Raw genomic sequence first — 18876 nt, 5'->3', positions numbered from 1 at the left:
TGCATGTTGTTATTTCATATGTTTGTCACAAGACAGAACATTCATATCATCCCTTGCTGTTGAGATATCAAAACGCTTTACATTCATCTCTGTTTGATACACATGGCAAGGAATGTTACCGGGTCTTGTGATGCGAGCCGTCTTGTGTTCAGCCTTAAAACATAGAGTATACCCTGCACAAAGGAATAAAATTAATATCATCCATCATGATCATGCCAGTGTGAACTGAGCTTAAGTTCTCCACTCATCAACACACAACGTTTGCTGTATTGGGGTCATTGGCATCGTCTGTCATTCACTTAACCTAAAAGTCCTTACTCTACTCCCATCCAGGAGTGGCCAAATTTCAGAATTTCACCGTAGTTTAAGAGTTAATCAGTTAAGTTAACTTTAGCACTGATATACACCAGCTATTCCCTTACCGGTATAATGTTCTCGCGTTGATTTTCTCCATTAGATTATGCCTGGGGTGAAGGTGATTGTTGCCAACCCAGAGACCCGCGGGCCCCTGGGAGACTCCCACTTGGGAGAGGTAATGTACAACCTTTAACGCACCATCACGGGCTCAACAAACGCTCTGCTAAGGTGCCTTGCGAATTGCTTCAAAAGTGAATCTCCACTGACAACTCTGACGCATGGCGAGAAAACAGCGCACGGTTGACTCTGACGTGTCTCCCTTTCATGCAGCGAGCGAGCGAGCGAGAGAGCGAGAGAACGAGCAAGAGAGCGGCTACGCTCACACGCGTGTGTGGCCACCCGACGCTATGCTTCCCCCGCAGATCTGGGTGCAGAGCCCTCACAACTCGAGTGGGTACTACACCATCTACGGAGACCAGTCGCTGCACACGGACCACTTCAGTGCGCGTCTCACCGTGGGAGACACGCACGCCGTGTGGGCCAAGACGGGCTACCTGGGCTTCATCCGGCGCACAGAGCTCACCGACGCCAGCGGGGGTAAGCAGCGGCCTCGCCCCCCCGGGCCCTGTGCTCGCTTGGTTTGATTCGGTTATTGTTGAGCCAGCTGGCCAGGATTGCGACACTTTTTCACCCGGGTAACTGGAGAGCACACACTTTTAAGTGCTTTTAACTGAACATTAAGACTGACGATAACGAATTGAAGAAACAACATATATAGTATTAAAAAGAAGAAATAAAATCTCATCAATGGTCTGCATACTATCCGTGAAGTATTAAGGCCGCTGGGATACAAACCATCCGTACGCACACCGGGAAGCGTGCCTCCATGCCATGCAGCGCGGGAACAAAATCTGCGATGGGTAAAATGCACAACTTGCAGCAGCCTTGGCAATTGACAGACAAAGCAGCAGAATACAGGCCAGGGACAGGGACAAGAGCATTTGTGCAAATCCAAGCTCTGATTTCAGTGGTCTGTACTCGAATGTGAGGAATGAAACTCGGATTCCAAGCATCCGTTTCGGGGGTAATTATTTTCATTTTACCAACTTCCAGGATTCAGTTGGCAGCTGAGAAGTTGGGAAGCCGCGGGGATGTGGCACGGGGGGGGGGGGGAGGATTCTGACGGTAGTTATCGCCATTGAGCTCCTCAGTGTGCAGCTGTTCGGCAACAGCAGGGGATGGACGAGTGACTCTAGGATTGGTTTATCACACTCCGACTTATGGTGATGCTGTAGCACTCAGGAGTATACAATATTCGTTTGTTATTTGTGAGGGATATGCTTCGGAGATGCTCCTGAATAGCAAATTTGGCGGATAATAAATATGTAAATAAGCTATTAAATACATGAAGATTATCTCATCACTTTCTCGCATTATTTTCTCACGTCACATTCCCTCTCAAATTTCCCTCTCTCGATGCAGTCGCGTAGAGTTCCAGATGCGATTTGCAGATAGACAAAATTGTGGTTAGGAAGTTCGTGAATAACGAGGGAATACTGTAATTAGTAGTTGTAAACACACAAATGGTGTTCGGGGGCACACTGACATTCTGAATGGGACAGATGTTTTGGCCAGAGGGCGTGTGGTTAATGACCCAGAATCATTTTCACAGCTCTGCCGTATCCATAGAAGACACAATCAGGTCCGTTATTCATGATCATAACAGGAAAATATTTTACAGGAATGGACACTCTCCTTCATTACGGACAGCTTCACTGAGTATGAGACGTTGGTTTGGGAGAGTTCTGTTCGAGATGCTTGGCCAATTCCTTATTATTAGGATTGTGAAGTTTTTTTGCATGTCGGATCAATTCCAAGCACATTGAGGTGATAGCACGCAATGGAATGGCGTGTACACTCATGCCATCCCCAGCAGATCACAGCAAAGAAATTACGTACATTAAATTGTGTAATTTCCAAGAACGAAAATCTCATTTGGTTGCTTTAGTTTAACTCATTGAGTTAAGAATTTCCACTATATTTTAATCCAAATATATGTGTATAGACTGTGGTGCTACAACAAAAGGTTCACGATCAGTTCAATTAGTATTACCACATCCATTCGTGTAAGCATAACTTTTGAGAAATATCCTTTGTGTATACCTCAGAAAATCCAGTGACATGGAGAAAACCCATCGCCACCAGACTTGTCCACCCATGCCATCGTCCACACTTGGCAACTTTCAGTGATGCCATTTTCTAGCGACAACGAAGTGTTGTCACGTTATGAACGACTGGCCTGAGGAACACTCTGCCACTCAGTCGTAACGCACAACACTTCAGTGTCACGATAATTATTTTGGGGTGGCGATGAGCGCCATGGCACGTCAATGATGGACGCAAGTGCCACTGCTCGTCAAGAGGGCTCCCAAGAGACACAACAGTTCCGAAGTGTGCGCAGTAATAATATCTGGCGACAGGGTGGCGCTGCAATGGCTAACACCTGTGCCTCACACCAAGAAGGGGGGCCTGGGTTCAGTTCCTAACTTGGGCGCATTTCTGGAGTTTGCATCTTCACTCTGTGTTTCCTCCTATAGCTAAAAAAAAACACATACCATGTAACTGGTATTGACCAAACATCTCAAACACTGAAAATTTACCTGCAACTTACTCACTTGGGATTACACACAGCAACATCGCCCCCGACTCCAAAAACTTGGCAGGACTCTCCTGAAAAATAACATTCAGACTGACTGAGGCTAAACAAGCGAAATAACGAGACTATTTTAATAATATTGTGTGCAAGGGCTGTATAGCTCATGCATGTGCATTCATAAAGCCAATAAACTATTCCCATTTTTTTTACAACTCACCTTATGTGGAGACATCTAGAAATAATATTTCTTAAAATGGTATAGTGCTGGCAATTGGATTTTCTCAGGCTGATCTGTAGTACCACATTTGTGCCATCAAGCAACAAATATTCTGTGTATGTTGCACACACATTTTGAGTCAACCCCAGGGGTTGAGTCAGCCTTAGATGAGTACCTGTTGTGGTAAACATGAGCATTGGGGTGACAATGGCAGCGAAGCGTTGTACTGGCCACTCATTCCCCTTTTGTGCTGTGCTGACCTTAATATATGCTCGCAAACAGCCGTTTCTCTGACAGCCTGTGTAGGCTATATTAACCTTATGGCAGGGCCCCGGGGTCCCATAAGTCCCCGGCTCTCGCATAAACTGCGTTGCGACGTCGTTTTACGCCTGCTGAATGCAAACTATACGGCAATCTATTCCTCACGACGAGCTCTACGCGCTGCGCTAATCAAAGTTAAAAGTTTTGTTTATGACTACGACAATTTTGGCAACGACGGGTGCTTGGGGAAGAACGAGAGGATTGATTTCTGGTGGGTCGTGGCGTTTATGTGCGTGGTGGAACGGAGTCGCCAAAAATAAGTTCATTAATTACGATTTTGACTTCAGTTTATTTGGGACCCCAGGGTCCCACCATGTGGTTCATATGCAGGAATATTCGAAAATGTATTTAGCTGCCCAAATGAGCCCCTGTAGTGATGAACGCTATGCTATCCCTGCACACACACATGCACACAACCTGTGTCAGGAGCTTCTTCTGAGAGGCCACTGCTTCCCAGCGATGGCTTATATTCAGCGCAAGATTGGAATCACAGGACTATCTTATAGCCCGTGTGCTGAATCTTGTTTTCAGTGCCTTTTTTACGTGAACATTTCTGAATGAGTGCATTGCCATCTAGTGGCCAAATTAAACGTTCCGAGGCTTGTCTTTGTCAGTTGTTGAATTTACAAATGTTGACAACTTTGAGTGCAATGTTCTGCCACTTTATTAATCAAATGTGATACAACTTCGAAAGTCAAAGTTATTTTATTAAGACACGTAGACCATATAACCAGGTTATAGTAGTTTTTTAGATGTTTTTTGTCTGTTGTACTGGATACATAGAGTAATCATTCCACGATATTTTTTTACCAAAAATACTCTATTTGCCATCTGCTTCACAGTGGATATTATATGTCTCATGACGTCATTCAAAAAATTAAGTGGCCATTGTGTGCTGGCATCATGGTCCACATTTTCCAAATTCCAAAAATGACCTGAAAATTCGTCAATTATGATTACACGTCAGCGATCATCGCCCCATGATATGCAGACTCTCGTGCCCACTTCTCAGGCCAGGTGCTGTGTCGCACAGGGACAGCTGCCACTGGCGGGGGGGAGGGGGTCCCTGCACATGTTTCAGGTGTAATGTAAGGCACGTTGAGTGACTTGATGCATTTGAACGCCATGTAAATAGCAAATATTACAATACAACATAGCATTTAAGTGGGGCGTTGGCCTGTGACGAGGCACACACTAATAATAATCTTTTTTAATCAAGTTAATTTTAATACATTTAAGCAAATGTGACCGACTAACGGCACCACTGAGGCTCTGTGCATTATGCAACAACCATCAGCATCTTCTGAATAAGTTCATTATAATCTTCTTGGCTTAGGTCGCCCATTCAAACTAATTTGAGCAAATGTGGAACCATCATGTCAATGCGTTTAGGCTGTGTTTAATTGTAATCAGCCTCCAATTATTTGTTATTATTATTCCGTGTGTTAATTATCACAGCTTTGGTGGGAATCGGCTAAGCTTTGACTTTGCAGTGTGGCATCGGGCAAGAGTGGCTTTAAACGCACTCTCTTCGAGCTGCCACCCGTGTACCCCGCTGTGTGTTGTGAGCCCCTCGTGTTGCAGGGCTGGCCCATAGGGACTGAAACGTGTCGCTCTGTTTGCTTCGGAACAACCAGCACCTCTTCCAGGGCGGCATCCTAAAATCCACGAGCACACTCTGTTCGGTCATAAATTAAGCGTCCAGTTGCACGATGAAAGTTGTTATACATTCATTCCGCACAGTGCTTGTGTATAACAGCGATCGATTCAAATGTGAAATTGCATTAGTGTCTGAGATATACCAACTGAAGATTGATGTTGGCACAAGACGGCTTAACAAAGGGCGTTTGTGTACTGGCTAGGAATTCTAACGCATGCCCTGTCTTTTGACAGAGAGTTATGTGGGCCAATATGCGGGGCGGAGAGCGGTTGATACTTTTGTCAACCAGTCAGTTGTTCCAATTGCAAAACAAAAAAAAATGTTCATCTCATGAATGTAAAAATAGTGATAGTTATCCAAGGAAAAATAAACATTCAAAATATGGGAAAACCTTCTGTGCAAGTGGTCATACACTTTCCGATGATACATGCAACTGCTGTATTCCCTCAAGTAATCTGTCAATGTAACCTTGCTCATCTTCACAAAATAATACAGATCCTTACCTCTGTTTTATAATGTCAACTGTCTTTGGGTATAAAAATTAAAGTTGCCACACTCCAGAAAATGACAGTCGTGACACACAGCGTCTTAAAACGTCTCATCAATTTGATTTGATTTAAATATCCTTCCGTGTGCGTTGTCTCTCTTCGGAATGAGAGCAAAGTATAACCAGCTCCGCGAGAATCTGCACCCTGCCTGCTTAGCATCTTAGCGGCATGGAAGCCCTTGATGTTAAATTACCCATCTAAGGCCATCCAGTTGAAGGTCAACCCAGGGTCCAGGCTTCCAGCCTTATCAATCCTTGACATCTGGAATTGCTAGCTCACCCAGTTACGGAGAAGCCTTTTTACATTTTTACTTTTGTTTAGAATACCGTTAATTCCACAGTGTCTTTCTAATTATTAAATTGTTTCCTGCTGATTGTATCTTCTAACCTATAAAAGGCATTTTTTGTCTGTCCGTCTGTCTGCGTACGCTCGCTTGCGGGGGATTTGGCTTTCGTACCGTGAGGTTCGCGTAGACAAAAATTTGCCGGGCGGCACGCTCCGGGCCCCGCGGTGGGAATAGGCTCTTTCGTTTTCCCATCCCTAAACTTTAAAATGGTTTAATTAACGATTTAGCGCGGTTCCTCTTTATTTATTTATTTACTTTTGCCGACCGACTCGCTGCTGCTGCGCATGCGCGAAACGCCGACACGAGTTGTTGCCCCTGGCAACGCACTCACGCCGTCCCTGCAGGGGGGACGCCATTTCTCATATAAAATGCTAATAATGTACACGCAACGCTGAGGTAAATTCATCAAAGTGTAACGTCCTCTTCTCTCCCCCTCCACCCCAATGTGTGCACTTACTATTATAGGCTCGTTAGATACTAAAACTATAGCGATTAAATAGTATTATTGTAGCGCGTGGGGGGGGGGGGGTAGCGGCCCAGGCCCTAGCCTCGGCCGGCCGGGCAATCTAGGCGAGGCCGGGGGGCTCTGCACGGGACTAGGCCTCGTCACGGCACTCTGTCAAGTGAGTACTTTGTGCTATGGAGTCGATATATAATGCTACTAGCGGGAAAATATATATTTTAAAACGTCTGAAAACTAAAAACATAACATACAAATGAAAAGATAACTCATTCATTTAAAATAAAACCCGAGCGCGCCCTGAATCGATTCTTTAAATCGCGCAAAGGAATCGAAGGTTGTAGATTTCTTTAGAATCGGCCTATTCCCGTTTAATATCCAGTAAGTTGGTTGCATGTCGGCAAGTATGCTAAACAAATCGAACATACATACACACATTTCCCTTTCATATGTAAGATAGATAGAGTCAGCATGTACTACCGTAGTGAAAGCTGTGATCATAGCAGGATACCACCACAGTCAGCATGCACTGCTGTAGTCATAGCAGGATACCACCACAGTCAGCATGCACTGCTGTAGTCATAGCAGGAACTATCACAGTCGGTATGCACTGCTGTAGTTAAAGCAGGTCCCACCACAGTCAGTGTGCACTGCTGTAGTCATTGCAGGTACCACCACAGTCAGTGTGCACTGCTGTAATCATAGCAGGTACCATCCATCACAGTCACTATGCACTGCTGTAGTCATTGCAGGTACCATCACAGTCAATATGCACTGGTCTAGGGAATGCAAGTCCCACCAAAAGTAGGTATGCACTGCTGTAATCATAGCAGGTATCACCACAGTCAGTATGCGCTGCTGTTAGATTTTAAGAGTAGTTTTAAAATATTTTTTTGACCCAGGCAACGCCGGGTACTTCCTGCTAGTATATATATATGAGCTAGCAATATGGAAGTAGCTGTATATTGTACTCTGTAGTTTTGGGAAAGTTAATACATAATAGGTTCCAGGACCACAGACGGTGATGTAAAAATAGAGGTCTCGTTGTGTCACACTGAATTAGTAATTGGGTTGTGGTGTTCAATATTAATCCATATTAATGGCCTTTTAATTATTTGATTATTCAGGAAAAGATTAATTTTGCCAGCTAAGCCTGGGTAACTGAGGTAAAATTATGACCGAGGGACAGTCAATTTAATTAAATGTATATATTTTTTTTATTTTGGAAGTTGGACAAAATATTCCATCCTTCCACTTGTGATTTGTGTTGAGTCAATAATAGCGGCGATGATACTAGTTTTCCCTGCCATGGCAATGTGTAATTTACACTCCTGGCTCAGGAGTGCACACAATGGCTTACGCTTCTGAATATCAAATGGTTTTTAGCACACACTATCCATCTGACTGACATTATTCCACCTCCACAAATACCAGGCAATGATGGGAATTTAGTTGTCCATATAGAGTCGGTTATTTTAAGTTTGCAGCCTTTTGGCCACATACATGAACACATAATTGCATAGTGTCTCAACATAAAGAGTGTTTAAGAATTCAGTAGATATGCCAGTAAGTAACTATATATGTTGGTGCTAAAACAAACAAAAATGCTATAATCATGAGTGAAAGTAATCTCTTTACATCCTTTCACTGGTGGATAATGCCTGCAATTATCAGCCACATCTCAGCCTGAAATGCCACGTTCAAATTGCATGTTGTAAATCCTACCAGAGGGAAGGACTGATTGCTTCCTTTATTTAGTGTTTACTCTGGAATTCCCCATGCCGAGCCAGATTTGTAAGTTGATGCAAATAGAAACACGTAATTTGTGTATAAAAATTTGTAGCAGCACATTTGGTCCTTTTACGGTTGGTACGTACTGTGTGAAATGCCAACAGAAAGGTTTTGTCAACATTTAATTAACCTGTACAAAATAGTAAAACAAATGTATGAGTGGCGGCAAAAGTTTGAGAATGAGATTTCCACCAGACCCGAATACTTTAGCAGGCCAATGTTGAGGTTCCACCTGTATGTACACATCATGCATAATTACACCCCTTTGTCAGTCCACTGCTGGATGAAGGTCTCCCCACACGATCAGCCATGGGGTTTGAATGTCCATACTTCACCCCGCTCGTCAATGTGGCACCAAATTGATCGTGCAGTGCGCTAACTACTGCTCCACCGCTCCCCCGCTCATTTCTCAAAGTGATTGTATTTACGTGGCTTAGGTGCCAACGTGCCTCCAAGGTGTGCTCAGGCATCATCGGAGGCCCGTGCTCATCTTTGTTTGGCCACCATGTGCTTACTGGTGGAGATTCCATGGTGGCAACCAATCTCTCCTTAATACAACCACTGCCAGCATTATACAGCTTGATGATCATTTTATTGGCCATCGAAAGATGATGGGCTGTGTCGATCCTAAACTGGCATTTCAACTTGCAACGTTGCTAACGTGAGGGCTGTAACCCTAGCACGCCTGTCAGCTGGATGTCTGCACCACTTGCTGTTAAATTACTGTTAACTAGAATTTTAATTAAGTTTTAGTCAACAGTATGTCTTTAGAATAATGTGAGATGCAGTTCTAACAATACTGTAATACAAAACTCTGTAAATAATCCTTACCTCCCGCTGTCTTTGTATCCTTCAAAGCTTAGTCAAAGTGATCTCCTGTTCAAATGAACATTGAGGCGGTGTTCATCTCCTGTTTCCTGCCTGAACCGGCGGTGAAAATTCGCACATTCCTCCTCACGGGGTGACCCCAGAGGGATTTATGATGGGCCCGAGTCAACCACTTGACCAGGATGTCAACTACCAATCTTCCGATTGCTCGCCCCCCTCGCTCTACCGCTGATCCACTTGGGCCGGCTGTCTTGAGAGCTGCCGACACGTTCACGCTTACCCGCCCTTTTTTTGTCGTGCCGTTTGCTCCCATCCACCACCTTCCCAGATCGCCACGATGCGCTGTACGTGGTTGGTTCACTGGACGAGACGCTGGAGCTGCGAGGGATGCGGTACCACCCCATCGACATCGAGACCTCCATCCTGCGGGCTCACAAGAGCATTGCCGAGTGGTGGGTGTCGCCCCACGCTGTAGTGCCACTCGTACCCACCGTAGTTAATGGAGAGGGCAGCAGACTGTGTTGAGGGCATCCCTCACCCACGCTAAGTTTTTTTATTTTTACCATTTTATTATTGTACCAAGTAAGGCCCACTCAGACTATGTAGCTATTTTTCAGAAGCGACCTGGACACAAATGATAGCTCAACGAAGTGGCTTATCACGTGGAAACTTATGGAAGCCAAATGCTCTAAACATATGTTTCTAAATGTGGAGGAAAAAACCGGAGCTCCTGGAGAAAAACCCACGCAATCACGGGGATCGACACCGCAAACTCCAAATATACAGGTGTCAGGATCGAGCCCATGACCTCACGTATACCAAGCGAGGTAGTTAACATCTCGCTACCGTGGCCCCCTGGAAAGCTGACATTACAGCTGAATCCTTATTCTTCAAGAAGATGACAATTTTCAGTTAGTTTAATATTTATATCTGCGATTTTTGTAAGAGCCCAAGCACATGTCGTAGTTGAGTGCATAACTTTCCTGTGCTGACGATGCTTAATAAAGTTGAAGCAGCTACTTTCATGATAACTTGTCATCATGGACAATTTATAAAATTCACATGTTGAGGTAGCTCTGACACGTATGCACATGGATGCCAGCCCAGCAGGTGGCTTGTATGACATTGAGGATTTCTCCCATGATGATTTTATTGCCTCTGTTGACATTTGTAAATATTTTATGAACCATACATTTTTCATATCTTGGTGTGCATGATTTTACATTTTGTCTCGGATTGCTTGCTTTTTCCAGTTCATGAAAATTGCCATTTAAGAGTTGGCATTTTAGTCTGATTCACAAAACTGATTTCGAGCACCAAGGAGTTTGTATTCCCAGTTTATAATTAGGCTCGTAAAGTACGATATATTATTAAAATGATTGTCGTATCATCAATATTTACTTAAAATTTGCCGCCACAACATTTGTTCACTGCTGTTGATTCAGGATTGTCAATTCCACGTCATTTGTACGCCTGCTTATACGGTAATTTCCCCATCGAAATAATGTAAGGACAAAGTTTGGCAAGGGTGCGATATATCGACACCCAGTGAGACGGTGGGATATTGAACTGAGGTGCGGGTACATCGCTGCGTACTGAAGCATTCTGTGCGTGTATAGCCGGAATGAATTTCATTACCGCTCAGCCGCGCAGCTCAAGAAAGTAGTTCGTCATCGACCGCTCAGAAGCCGCGCGTTCCGCGTCGTACGAAAAGTGTTCCCTTAATAGTAGAACCGTGTTATTGTCAAAACGCGTTGTTGTCGTTGTGAGCACGCGTTCAGCGAGGACTCGCCCTACGTGTCCCCACTGCTGTCTCAGTGCCTCATCCCCTCCACTTGCCGTTTCTTTTTTTTCCTTCCCTCCCCTGCAGCGCCGTGTTCACGTGGACCAACCTGCTGGTGGTGGTGGTGGAGCTGGGAGGGCAGGAGCAGGAGGCGCTGGACCTGGTGCCGCTGGTCACCAACTCGGTGCTGGAAGAGCACTATCTGGTGGTGGGCGTGGTGGTGGTCACGGACCCTGGCACCATCCCCATCAACTCGCGTGGAGAGAAACAGCGCATGCACCTGCGCGACGGTTTTCTCGCCGACCAGCTTGACCCAATATACGTGGCCTACAACATGTAAACTGCTGTCTGTGGCCCCCCTCACCTACACTAGCGAGGGGTGGTTAGAGGTTTCAACGTACAGGCAAAGCTGCAAGGGAGGCGGTGGAGGGGGGGCGCGTGGTGACTGAAAGCAGAGTGGCAGATGATGAAACGAGCATGCAGTCTCAGCCAGGCCTTGCCCCCCACAGTCATTTCTACACACTTATCAGGATTGAAGGTGCTCGTTTTGGCGATATTAATTTGCTACCCTTTTTAGCTCGTCGCAGCTCTGCTTGTGAGCCCACCCAAACGTTGCTGCGCCACTGCGCGCCTTGTACGGTCCGGCGTGGGTTGTTGCGGCTGCGTGCGTGTGTGTGTTTTTTTTGCTGCTATGTTTTGACGCCACTAGAGGAAATTGACACCACATCGACTTGCCCGTGCGTTGGCTGTTCTCCGCCCGTCGCCGAGAATTTACGCCGGATCGATTCGCAGCGTATCGCTTGTTCCCTACTAAAGTTACTCAAGATGCACATTTCCCGCGAACTTTGAATTTGTATTGGCGGTATGCATCTCAAGCGCTTGTGTTACAGTGTAATAGATCAATCGGTTTGAGCTAAGACACATGCAGTGGGAGATAGCTTTACCAGCACTAAAAGGAATGTATTTTTTTAGTTGCAGGATTTGTATGTGCAAAATTCATTGTATATAGTTCGTTAGCCTAATTGTCTTATTTGATGTATAGTGTACTGTAAATACAGCCCGCTCACGTGCGTTCAGAAGACCGTGACGTTGTCTCTCCCAGTACTAATTTGCATCGATAACGGTTCCTTAATTCTGCAGACCTCACTGCCGCAGTGCTTGTTCGACCAAAATTGGCGAAGCAGAGCCCTCATTTTCCTCGTTCTCTACACGTGGCCTAGCAGTCGTATTGTCTCTGTGTGTAAACCATGACCATTTTTTCCAGACTCCACAGCAGAGGGACTTGCATGGATTACAAAATACGCTTCTCCTACTGAATGTTAAATGTTACTCTTGGCTTGTTTTCACTTTACAAACAACAGGGTCAAACCGTATACATTTGCCAAATGTATGGCAGGATGTTTTATTGTTATTCAGTTACACAATGTGAAAAAAAAAAACCTCCCAAGCCATGTATATCTTGACAAGAACAATCTGGGATGAACTTGAGTTATCTGATGATAATTTTTAGTTTTTTCAGAACACCATTGTTTGGCTTTTTATCAATTGTGGTGGGCGAGGCGGGGGGGGGGGGGGGGAAAGGGGGAAGAGTTGAAAACAATATATTGAAGTGGAGTGGGAAGCGTACGTGATGTGTCAAAGCACATGGATTCACAGCGGTGCATGAGCAGGGCGGCGGGGGGGGGGGGAGCATCGTTTGCCTTGCATTTTCCGGATTTCCATGCCGCCCGGTTTAGTGCAGCCGCACTTAACGGGCCACCGCTGCCGTCACCGCTGCTTCGGTGGTGCAGCGGGAGGAGGTGACGGGAGCGCGGTGCCGGGGGGGGGGGGCCACGCGGCCCCCTCCTCTTCCTCGCGCGTGAGACCCTCGCCGCGTGAACGAGGCTTCTTGTGCGGCGAGCGGTGCACGGGGCGGCCTTGAGCTGTGGCGGTGGTGGTGGGGGGGGTGGGGGGGGGGGGCCTCGTGCATCAGCCGTGTGACGTCTCCTGCGGGTCCGGCTCCTCATAACGAGAATACTTGAAGCCTTAGTAGAAGTGTAACCAAAATGCAAAGCGACTCCGCGATGAATGCTGAGGGGTTGCGCGCGTTTACCCCACTGCAGTGCGTGACGGCGGTTGTGCTGCGTTAGCGGAAGGAGAAACGGAACCGTGGCTGGGGCCGCGACCACTGACTTTCATCGTAGATGGCGGGAGGCGATTCAGTCTTAATGCAGTGAATAGAACTACGCGGTGCACGCAGTAGTTTGCTTACAAGCATACAAATTCTAACTACTGTACTGTTGATGTTTACCATCAATATTTTGGTGCGTTTCTGTGCAACAGAGGCTTGTGTGAGTACGCTTAATGTTAAGCAGCTACGTGGTTGGGTGAACAGGGACCACTTGCCATATTATTGGTGATGTGTGACGCACATTATACCGAAAATTACTTTTGTTATAAATATCAAATGTACATTAATAGTAGTTTTTTTTTTTTAGCACGATGTTGTTCTTTGGATTTGCCAAGCTGGTCATGAGTGAGAAAAAAATATCATGTTTTAAACTTTGTGTAATTGGTTGAAGTTGTTTAACTGTAAGTAGCCGTGTGCCGTAAGACTTGTTACCTACTGCTGTGAAACCCATCCACACACGCGCCGTCGTCTGAAGAGGCAAACTCAATGGGGATTCTGTTCTATATTTTAAATTTTAGTCATTTATGCCTCATGCACCGTCAGAACTGGCTTTTTTTTCTCAAATAATTTGCATGCCATTCCCAGTATAAACGAGTGTCACGTATGCAATTGTTTTACAACAACAAAAAATAGCGTTTCATTTCGCAAAAACGTTTTTGCATCAATTATGTTTTTTTCTTCACGTTTTACAATTTTGTCAGCCACCTTTCAAATCCAAAGAAAGACATGCCATGAAAAAGATTTTAAATAATCCATTTTAACTGTTGGGTAACATTGATCGAAACCATTTGCAAACGTTTCACCGAGTAATTAAACATTAATGCAGTGGTTTTATCTGTCAACTTTAAAAAGAATAACATGACCCGAAAAATTGACAGTTTTGTGGGTGTAATTATGTATAAATGCCATTTCTAAATTATTGTATTTAAACATGTATTTTAGTGCATACAAACCTTGCAGAGAATCGTCTGTAACCCATTGTAATTGCTAATACAGTAGTTATTTCTTTCCTGAATTGCGGCGTCAGAATTCTGTTTTTTTTAAGCCTCCGACGTTTTCCTTTCATCGCTAGTTTGGGTTTGACGTCATTCTTCTGAAAATAATTTGTAGTAAAACGACGACGACGACAACAACAAAAAAAAGCAAATAAAAATGTAAACTGTTTGACTGTTGCCTGTTTTTTATGGTTCTTTTTGGGTAGACATCTCGATCATCATCAGTGGCGGTGACACCGCAACGGTTCAATGTGAACCGTCGCTCAACAATGACAAACACGGGCAACCATAAGAGGTTTTTTTTTGGGTTAGGTCACGTAAATATAAATGCGTCGTTAAACCCGCCACCATCCGACACAGCCAATTTAGTAAGGTTGTTCACGTCAGCGGAATATGCCAATTCGTTACTAGTATACAGCACACCGGTGTGTTGGAGAGCAAATCCACATTTACAATCTGAGTACGACGTTTCGGGTGGCGGGTTTAACGACTTGGATTTACGCGATCTAACCCCCCCAAAAAAACCGTATGCTATTGGTCGCGAAAGCCACGTGTTAAACAAACACTGGCAACCATACACATATCGGGTGTACTGACCATATGCAGAGTGAATGAGAGATCAATCTTTGCCCCAATATGCAGTTCATGGAATTCAGACTATGCCCAGAATATCTACCCATATTTTACTGCTGGAGCTTGAGTACTGTCATTGAAATCAGGCGAATCCCGACTTGTCGAGACAAAACTCGGATACGACACAGGTCGTGTCACATGTGCCCTACGTGAGGATTATTGCTCACTTGAAGCTATTTAATATTCATACTCTTTGGTTCTTTCGCTAAAGTCACATAGGTATAAAATAAATCACGACTTTTTGGGCGCAACACAAGCGCCCATCATCATGCTTTCACACCTGATGATGGACGCTTGTGTTGCGCCCGAAACGTCGTGATTTATTTTCTACCTACGTGACTTTACCGAAAAAACCAAAGAGTATGGATTCCTGCAGTCACGAAAGCTTCAAATCACTTTCATATTACTAAAGTGTTCATAAAAAATGATCACATACTGAAATATCTAGACCAAATATACCCTGTTTTGGAAAACATTGGAATGCTGTTTGGCAATACGATGAAAATTCAGTGTTGAGGTTGTCTGGTTGACAACATATGCGATTGTTACGTAGTCTTGTCACAAGATTATTGCAGGACCAACTACCCGAGTCTGACATTCGAGATGTGTGCATGCAAATCATTTTTTTGCGTGATTTTTAAGGAGACAATGTGTTTTAATAAAATTCCCTGCAATCATGAAAGCTCTTTCCACAGGACGATTGTCACCGTTCAGCAAGCGGGGAAACCCCTCTTAGCAGCTCTGGATAGTTGATCAGCTCCGTTTAATTGTATGGGAATTGTTATCTGAAAAATGATCGTACCAACACCACACAGCTGTCTGAAGTAACCCTAACTCCTAGACGATTACAATGATGAGCATGTAATGCTCATTTTCCAGAGTTGTCGACAAGCCCATAATGGAACCAAAATTAAATGTCAAACAAATGGACCGAAATGCATGAGCGACGATTCAAACCGCACGGCACTTGGTCAACGCGTGGTGTGTTCCGGCAGACAAAGACACAAAATGCCCCGTATAGACTTAGACATTTGGGGTAAGTGCTGTTAACGAGCACCTATGAAGGCCGGCCCAGCACACGAGGGGGTGGGTGGCCAGCACTACGCCCGGCCACCTTTGTCTCGCTTGTGGCGATGTTTACACACCACACACATTTGAGGCTGAGTCAATGTGTACCGGTTCAGATAATCCACACTGCTGTGGGCCCTGAGCGGGAATCGAACATGGGTGGCCGGGTTCGTCGCGCAGCGTGCTAATCGCAGACACGCACACACACACGAGTCTGAACCACTTTTCAATGGTTAGATTTTTCGATTATCATTGTCGGCCTTGATCAGTCCACTGCTGGATGAAGGCCACCAACTCCCCCAACTGCCATGGGCCCGTGGTGTAACATTCCACCCGACACCTGCACCGCGAGCTGACGTCACCGCTCCATCTCCACGAGGGACGTCCCCTCCTGGGGACGTTCCCTCCTTTGGCAGCTGCCATACCTGTCGCCCTGGAGCGACGTCTGCCCCAAGCCCGCGCGTACGAATATCTTGAACAACGCCATTAACCTGCACGTGTTCTCGAGTCCACGCGCGCCTCTTCCCCGTTTCTCAATGCAATTCCCTCCACGCATCTCTACATTCTTCTTTGTGCACTTCTCAGTTTTTGTGTTCCCATTTCCTTAGACAATGTCCGCGTTCCTAAGTCCATGTCAAAGCGTGCAAGTTGCAATGATTGATAACTAACAACAGCAACAAAAAATCCGTATTGAAGCCCATGGTATTTTAACTTTTCACGATCAGGATCGGTTTACAAACAATACTCAAATTCACAATCTCGCTCCCCCACCCCCATCGTTATTCCAACATTTTGATCCGGAACCACGCTCAACAGCTCTTCTCACAACACAAGACGCTGTGCTGTGCTGTTCTCGTTCTCAAATAGATTCGTCTCGGCAGTCGTTTAGCCACAGCTTGCTTCACCTGGCCCTTTATTTATTTGTTTCACAATGTGTGGCAAACCAATCGTAGAGATTGATCTATTTTGCCAGCGATTATAGATATAGGAAACGCTTTTAAAACGGGTTTCACAGCACGGAATCGTGGGTTCGATCCCGACCCTGACGCCTGCTGCTGTATATTTGGAGTTTGCGTGTCTCTCTCCCCGTGGTCGTCTGGATTTTTTTCACCGGGTCCTCCGGTTTTTCCCCTCCACATTTAAAAACATGCGTTAAGAGTATTTGTCTGCTATCAATATCCACACGATGATAAGCCAATCCGTCGAGCTATCATTTGTGGTAGCCAGGTCGCTTCTGAAAAAAGAGCTATAGAGCTCAGTGGGCCCTTACATAGTAAAATAAATAAAAAAAACATGGTTTAGTTTAGTCACTGCCAGGCATCGTTTCTCCCGTGACAGCCTCGCGTCGTTCATAACGCGACCACCATCCCCTCTGCCACTGGTTGCTCCACATCCATCACATCAGCATTCAATCTACAGCGACTGCTCAGCGACACTTTGAGCCCCCCCCCCCCCCCCCCCGTCTCTCTCTTCTGGATCTCGAGCGACAACACTGAGTCTTGACTCCGCACATCAAGAGTCACGGTCGTTCGTTTACTGCCGAGAAAACAAACAAACATTTGTGCGCGTTCATGAATGTCCTTCCATTATCATCAGCAGCAGCATCACCGTCATTCCATCCAGCAGAGGGCTCTCGTGCTATCTGTCCAGTTGTAGTTTCTTTGAAGGGGTGGCGGGGGTGAACCATACGAGCCACAATTAATCCGCTATCCTCACGCGTCCTATCTATGCATACAGGCAGCGGCTGTTTGCTTAAACGTACATAATTACCGAATGTACAAGTCCACAAGAGGTATAGACTTAGACACAGGCTAATCAAACCAGTAACGGGTTGTGCTTATATGCAGCATTCATATGCCACGAAGTATAAATGGTGAGAGCAAGTTATTGCGGTGTTTTTATGACACCTCCATTCAGTGCCGTGGCAACATAGCCCACGTGCAGGAGTTCAAGGGGAACAATCCTCCGTTCGCATTGAAAAAAGCAATGTTCTTTGATTTAAAAAAAAACTCATCGCTTTAGAACTGCTCATGATCATTTATTGTGACTTGCAGGTGTCCAGTGCTTCTGTGGCAGCCCACACTCAACCCGCATTCGTCTTCAGTCTCGTAAGACCATTGATGGGACCTTTACACATCCATTACACATCACTGATACTCTGTGGTGGCTCTGTGGGAGGCACTCATTGCACCTCGATCCAAAATTGAGGGACGAGGCTTGTCCATTGCGATGTCAATTTTCAATTCCCACGGTTAAATATGATTGACTGAATATCCGCAGGCACAATGCAGCTGCCGTCTGAGGACACGGTAAATGGACACACAATGGGACCGTCTCTGAAGTTCTCCTATAAGACTGCACGCACTGGCGGAGCCAGTAGGGGGGGGGGCACGTGCCCCCCCCCCCCCCATTGGGGTTTTTTTAGTAATAAATCGGCATTTTGCAACCCCCAGGGACTCTCTGAGATGATAGGACAATAGTCTGAGTCCATAATTGGCAATAAGTAACGGCAAAGCAGTTATAAGTGACTCAGAGAGTTGCTTGCAGTTGCGTACACAAAGTCCACGACTTCCCTGAAGGCATCAACACCTTCAGGGAGCGCGATGCCGATCACACAACGCGGTTCGAACTCGACCCTCGATCGATGGCTGCGTCATCGCCGCACACGCGTCGAGTAACAAGCAAGGGACAAGTCCTTACTAACAACTCCTTACTAACAACTCCTTACTTACTAACAACTCCTTACTTACTAACAACTCCTTACTTACTAACAACTCCTTACTAACAACTCCTTACTAACAACTCCTTACTAACTAACAACTCCTTACTAACTAACAACTCCTTACTTGCTGACAACTCCTTACTTACTAACAACTCCTTACTCACTAACAACTCCTTACTAACAACTCCTTACTAACAACTCCTTACCAACAACTCCCTACTTACTAACAACTCCTTACTTACTAATAACTCCTTACTCACTAATAACTCCTTACTTACTAACAACTCCTTACTTACTAACAACTCCTTATTTACTAACAAC

At 45.4% G+C, this 18876-nt stretch overlaps 1 protein-coding gene across 7 annotated transcripts in view; it reads left to right on the top strand.

Annotated features, from left to right (window-relative positions):
* Positions 1-14301, top strand: part of LOC116938819 (disco-interacting protein 2 homolog C-like) — a 136748-nt gene extending 122447 nt beyond the window's left edge. For all 7 annotated transcript variants that reach the window (XM_076054952.1, XM_032946503.2, XM_032946502.2 and 4 more), the window contains 4 exons: positions 458-532; positions 780-954; positions 9513-9636; positions 11055-14301. In XM_076054952.1, the coding sequence (XP_075911067.1) occupies positions 458-532; positions 780-954; positions 9513-9636; positions 11055-11307 (627 nt within the window). In that variant the 3' untranslated portion in view covers positions 11308-14301. The remainder of the gene's footprint in view (positions 1-457; positions 533-779; positions 955-9512; positions 9637-11054) is intronic.
* Positions 14302-18876: the final 4575 nt, after the last annotated feature.

Source organism: Petromyzon marinus, chromosome 4 (assembly GCF_048934315.1).
Source record: "Petromyzon marinus isolate PM22_M1 ecotype Great Lakes invasive population chromosome 4, UKy_Petmar_22M1.pri1.0, whole genome shotgun sequence".
NCBI lineage: Eukaryota > Metazoa > Chordata > Hyperoartia > Petromyzontiformes > Petromyzontidae > Petromyzon > Petromyzon marinus.
Note: the sequence above shows the minus strand (reverse complement) of the source record. Positions and strands in the feature narration are given on the sequence as shown.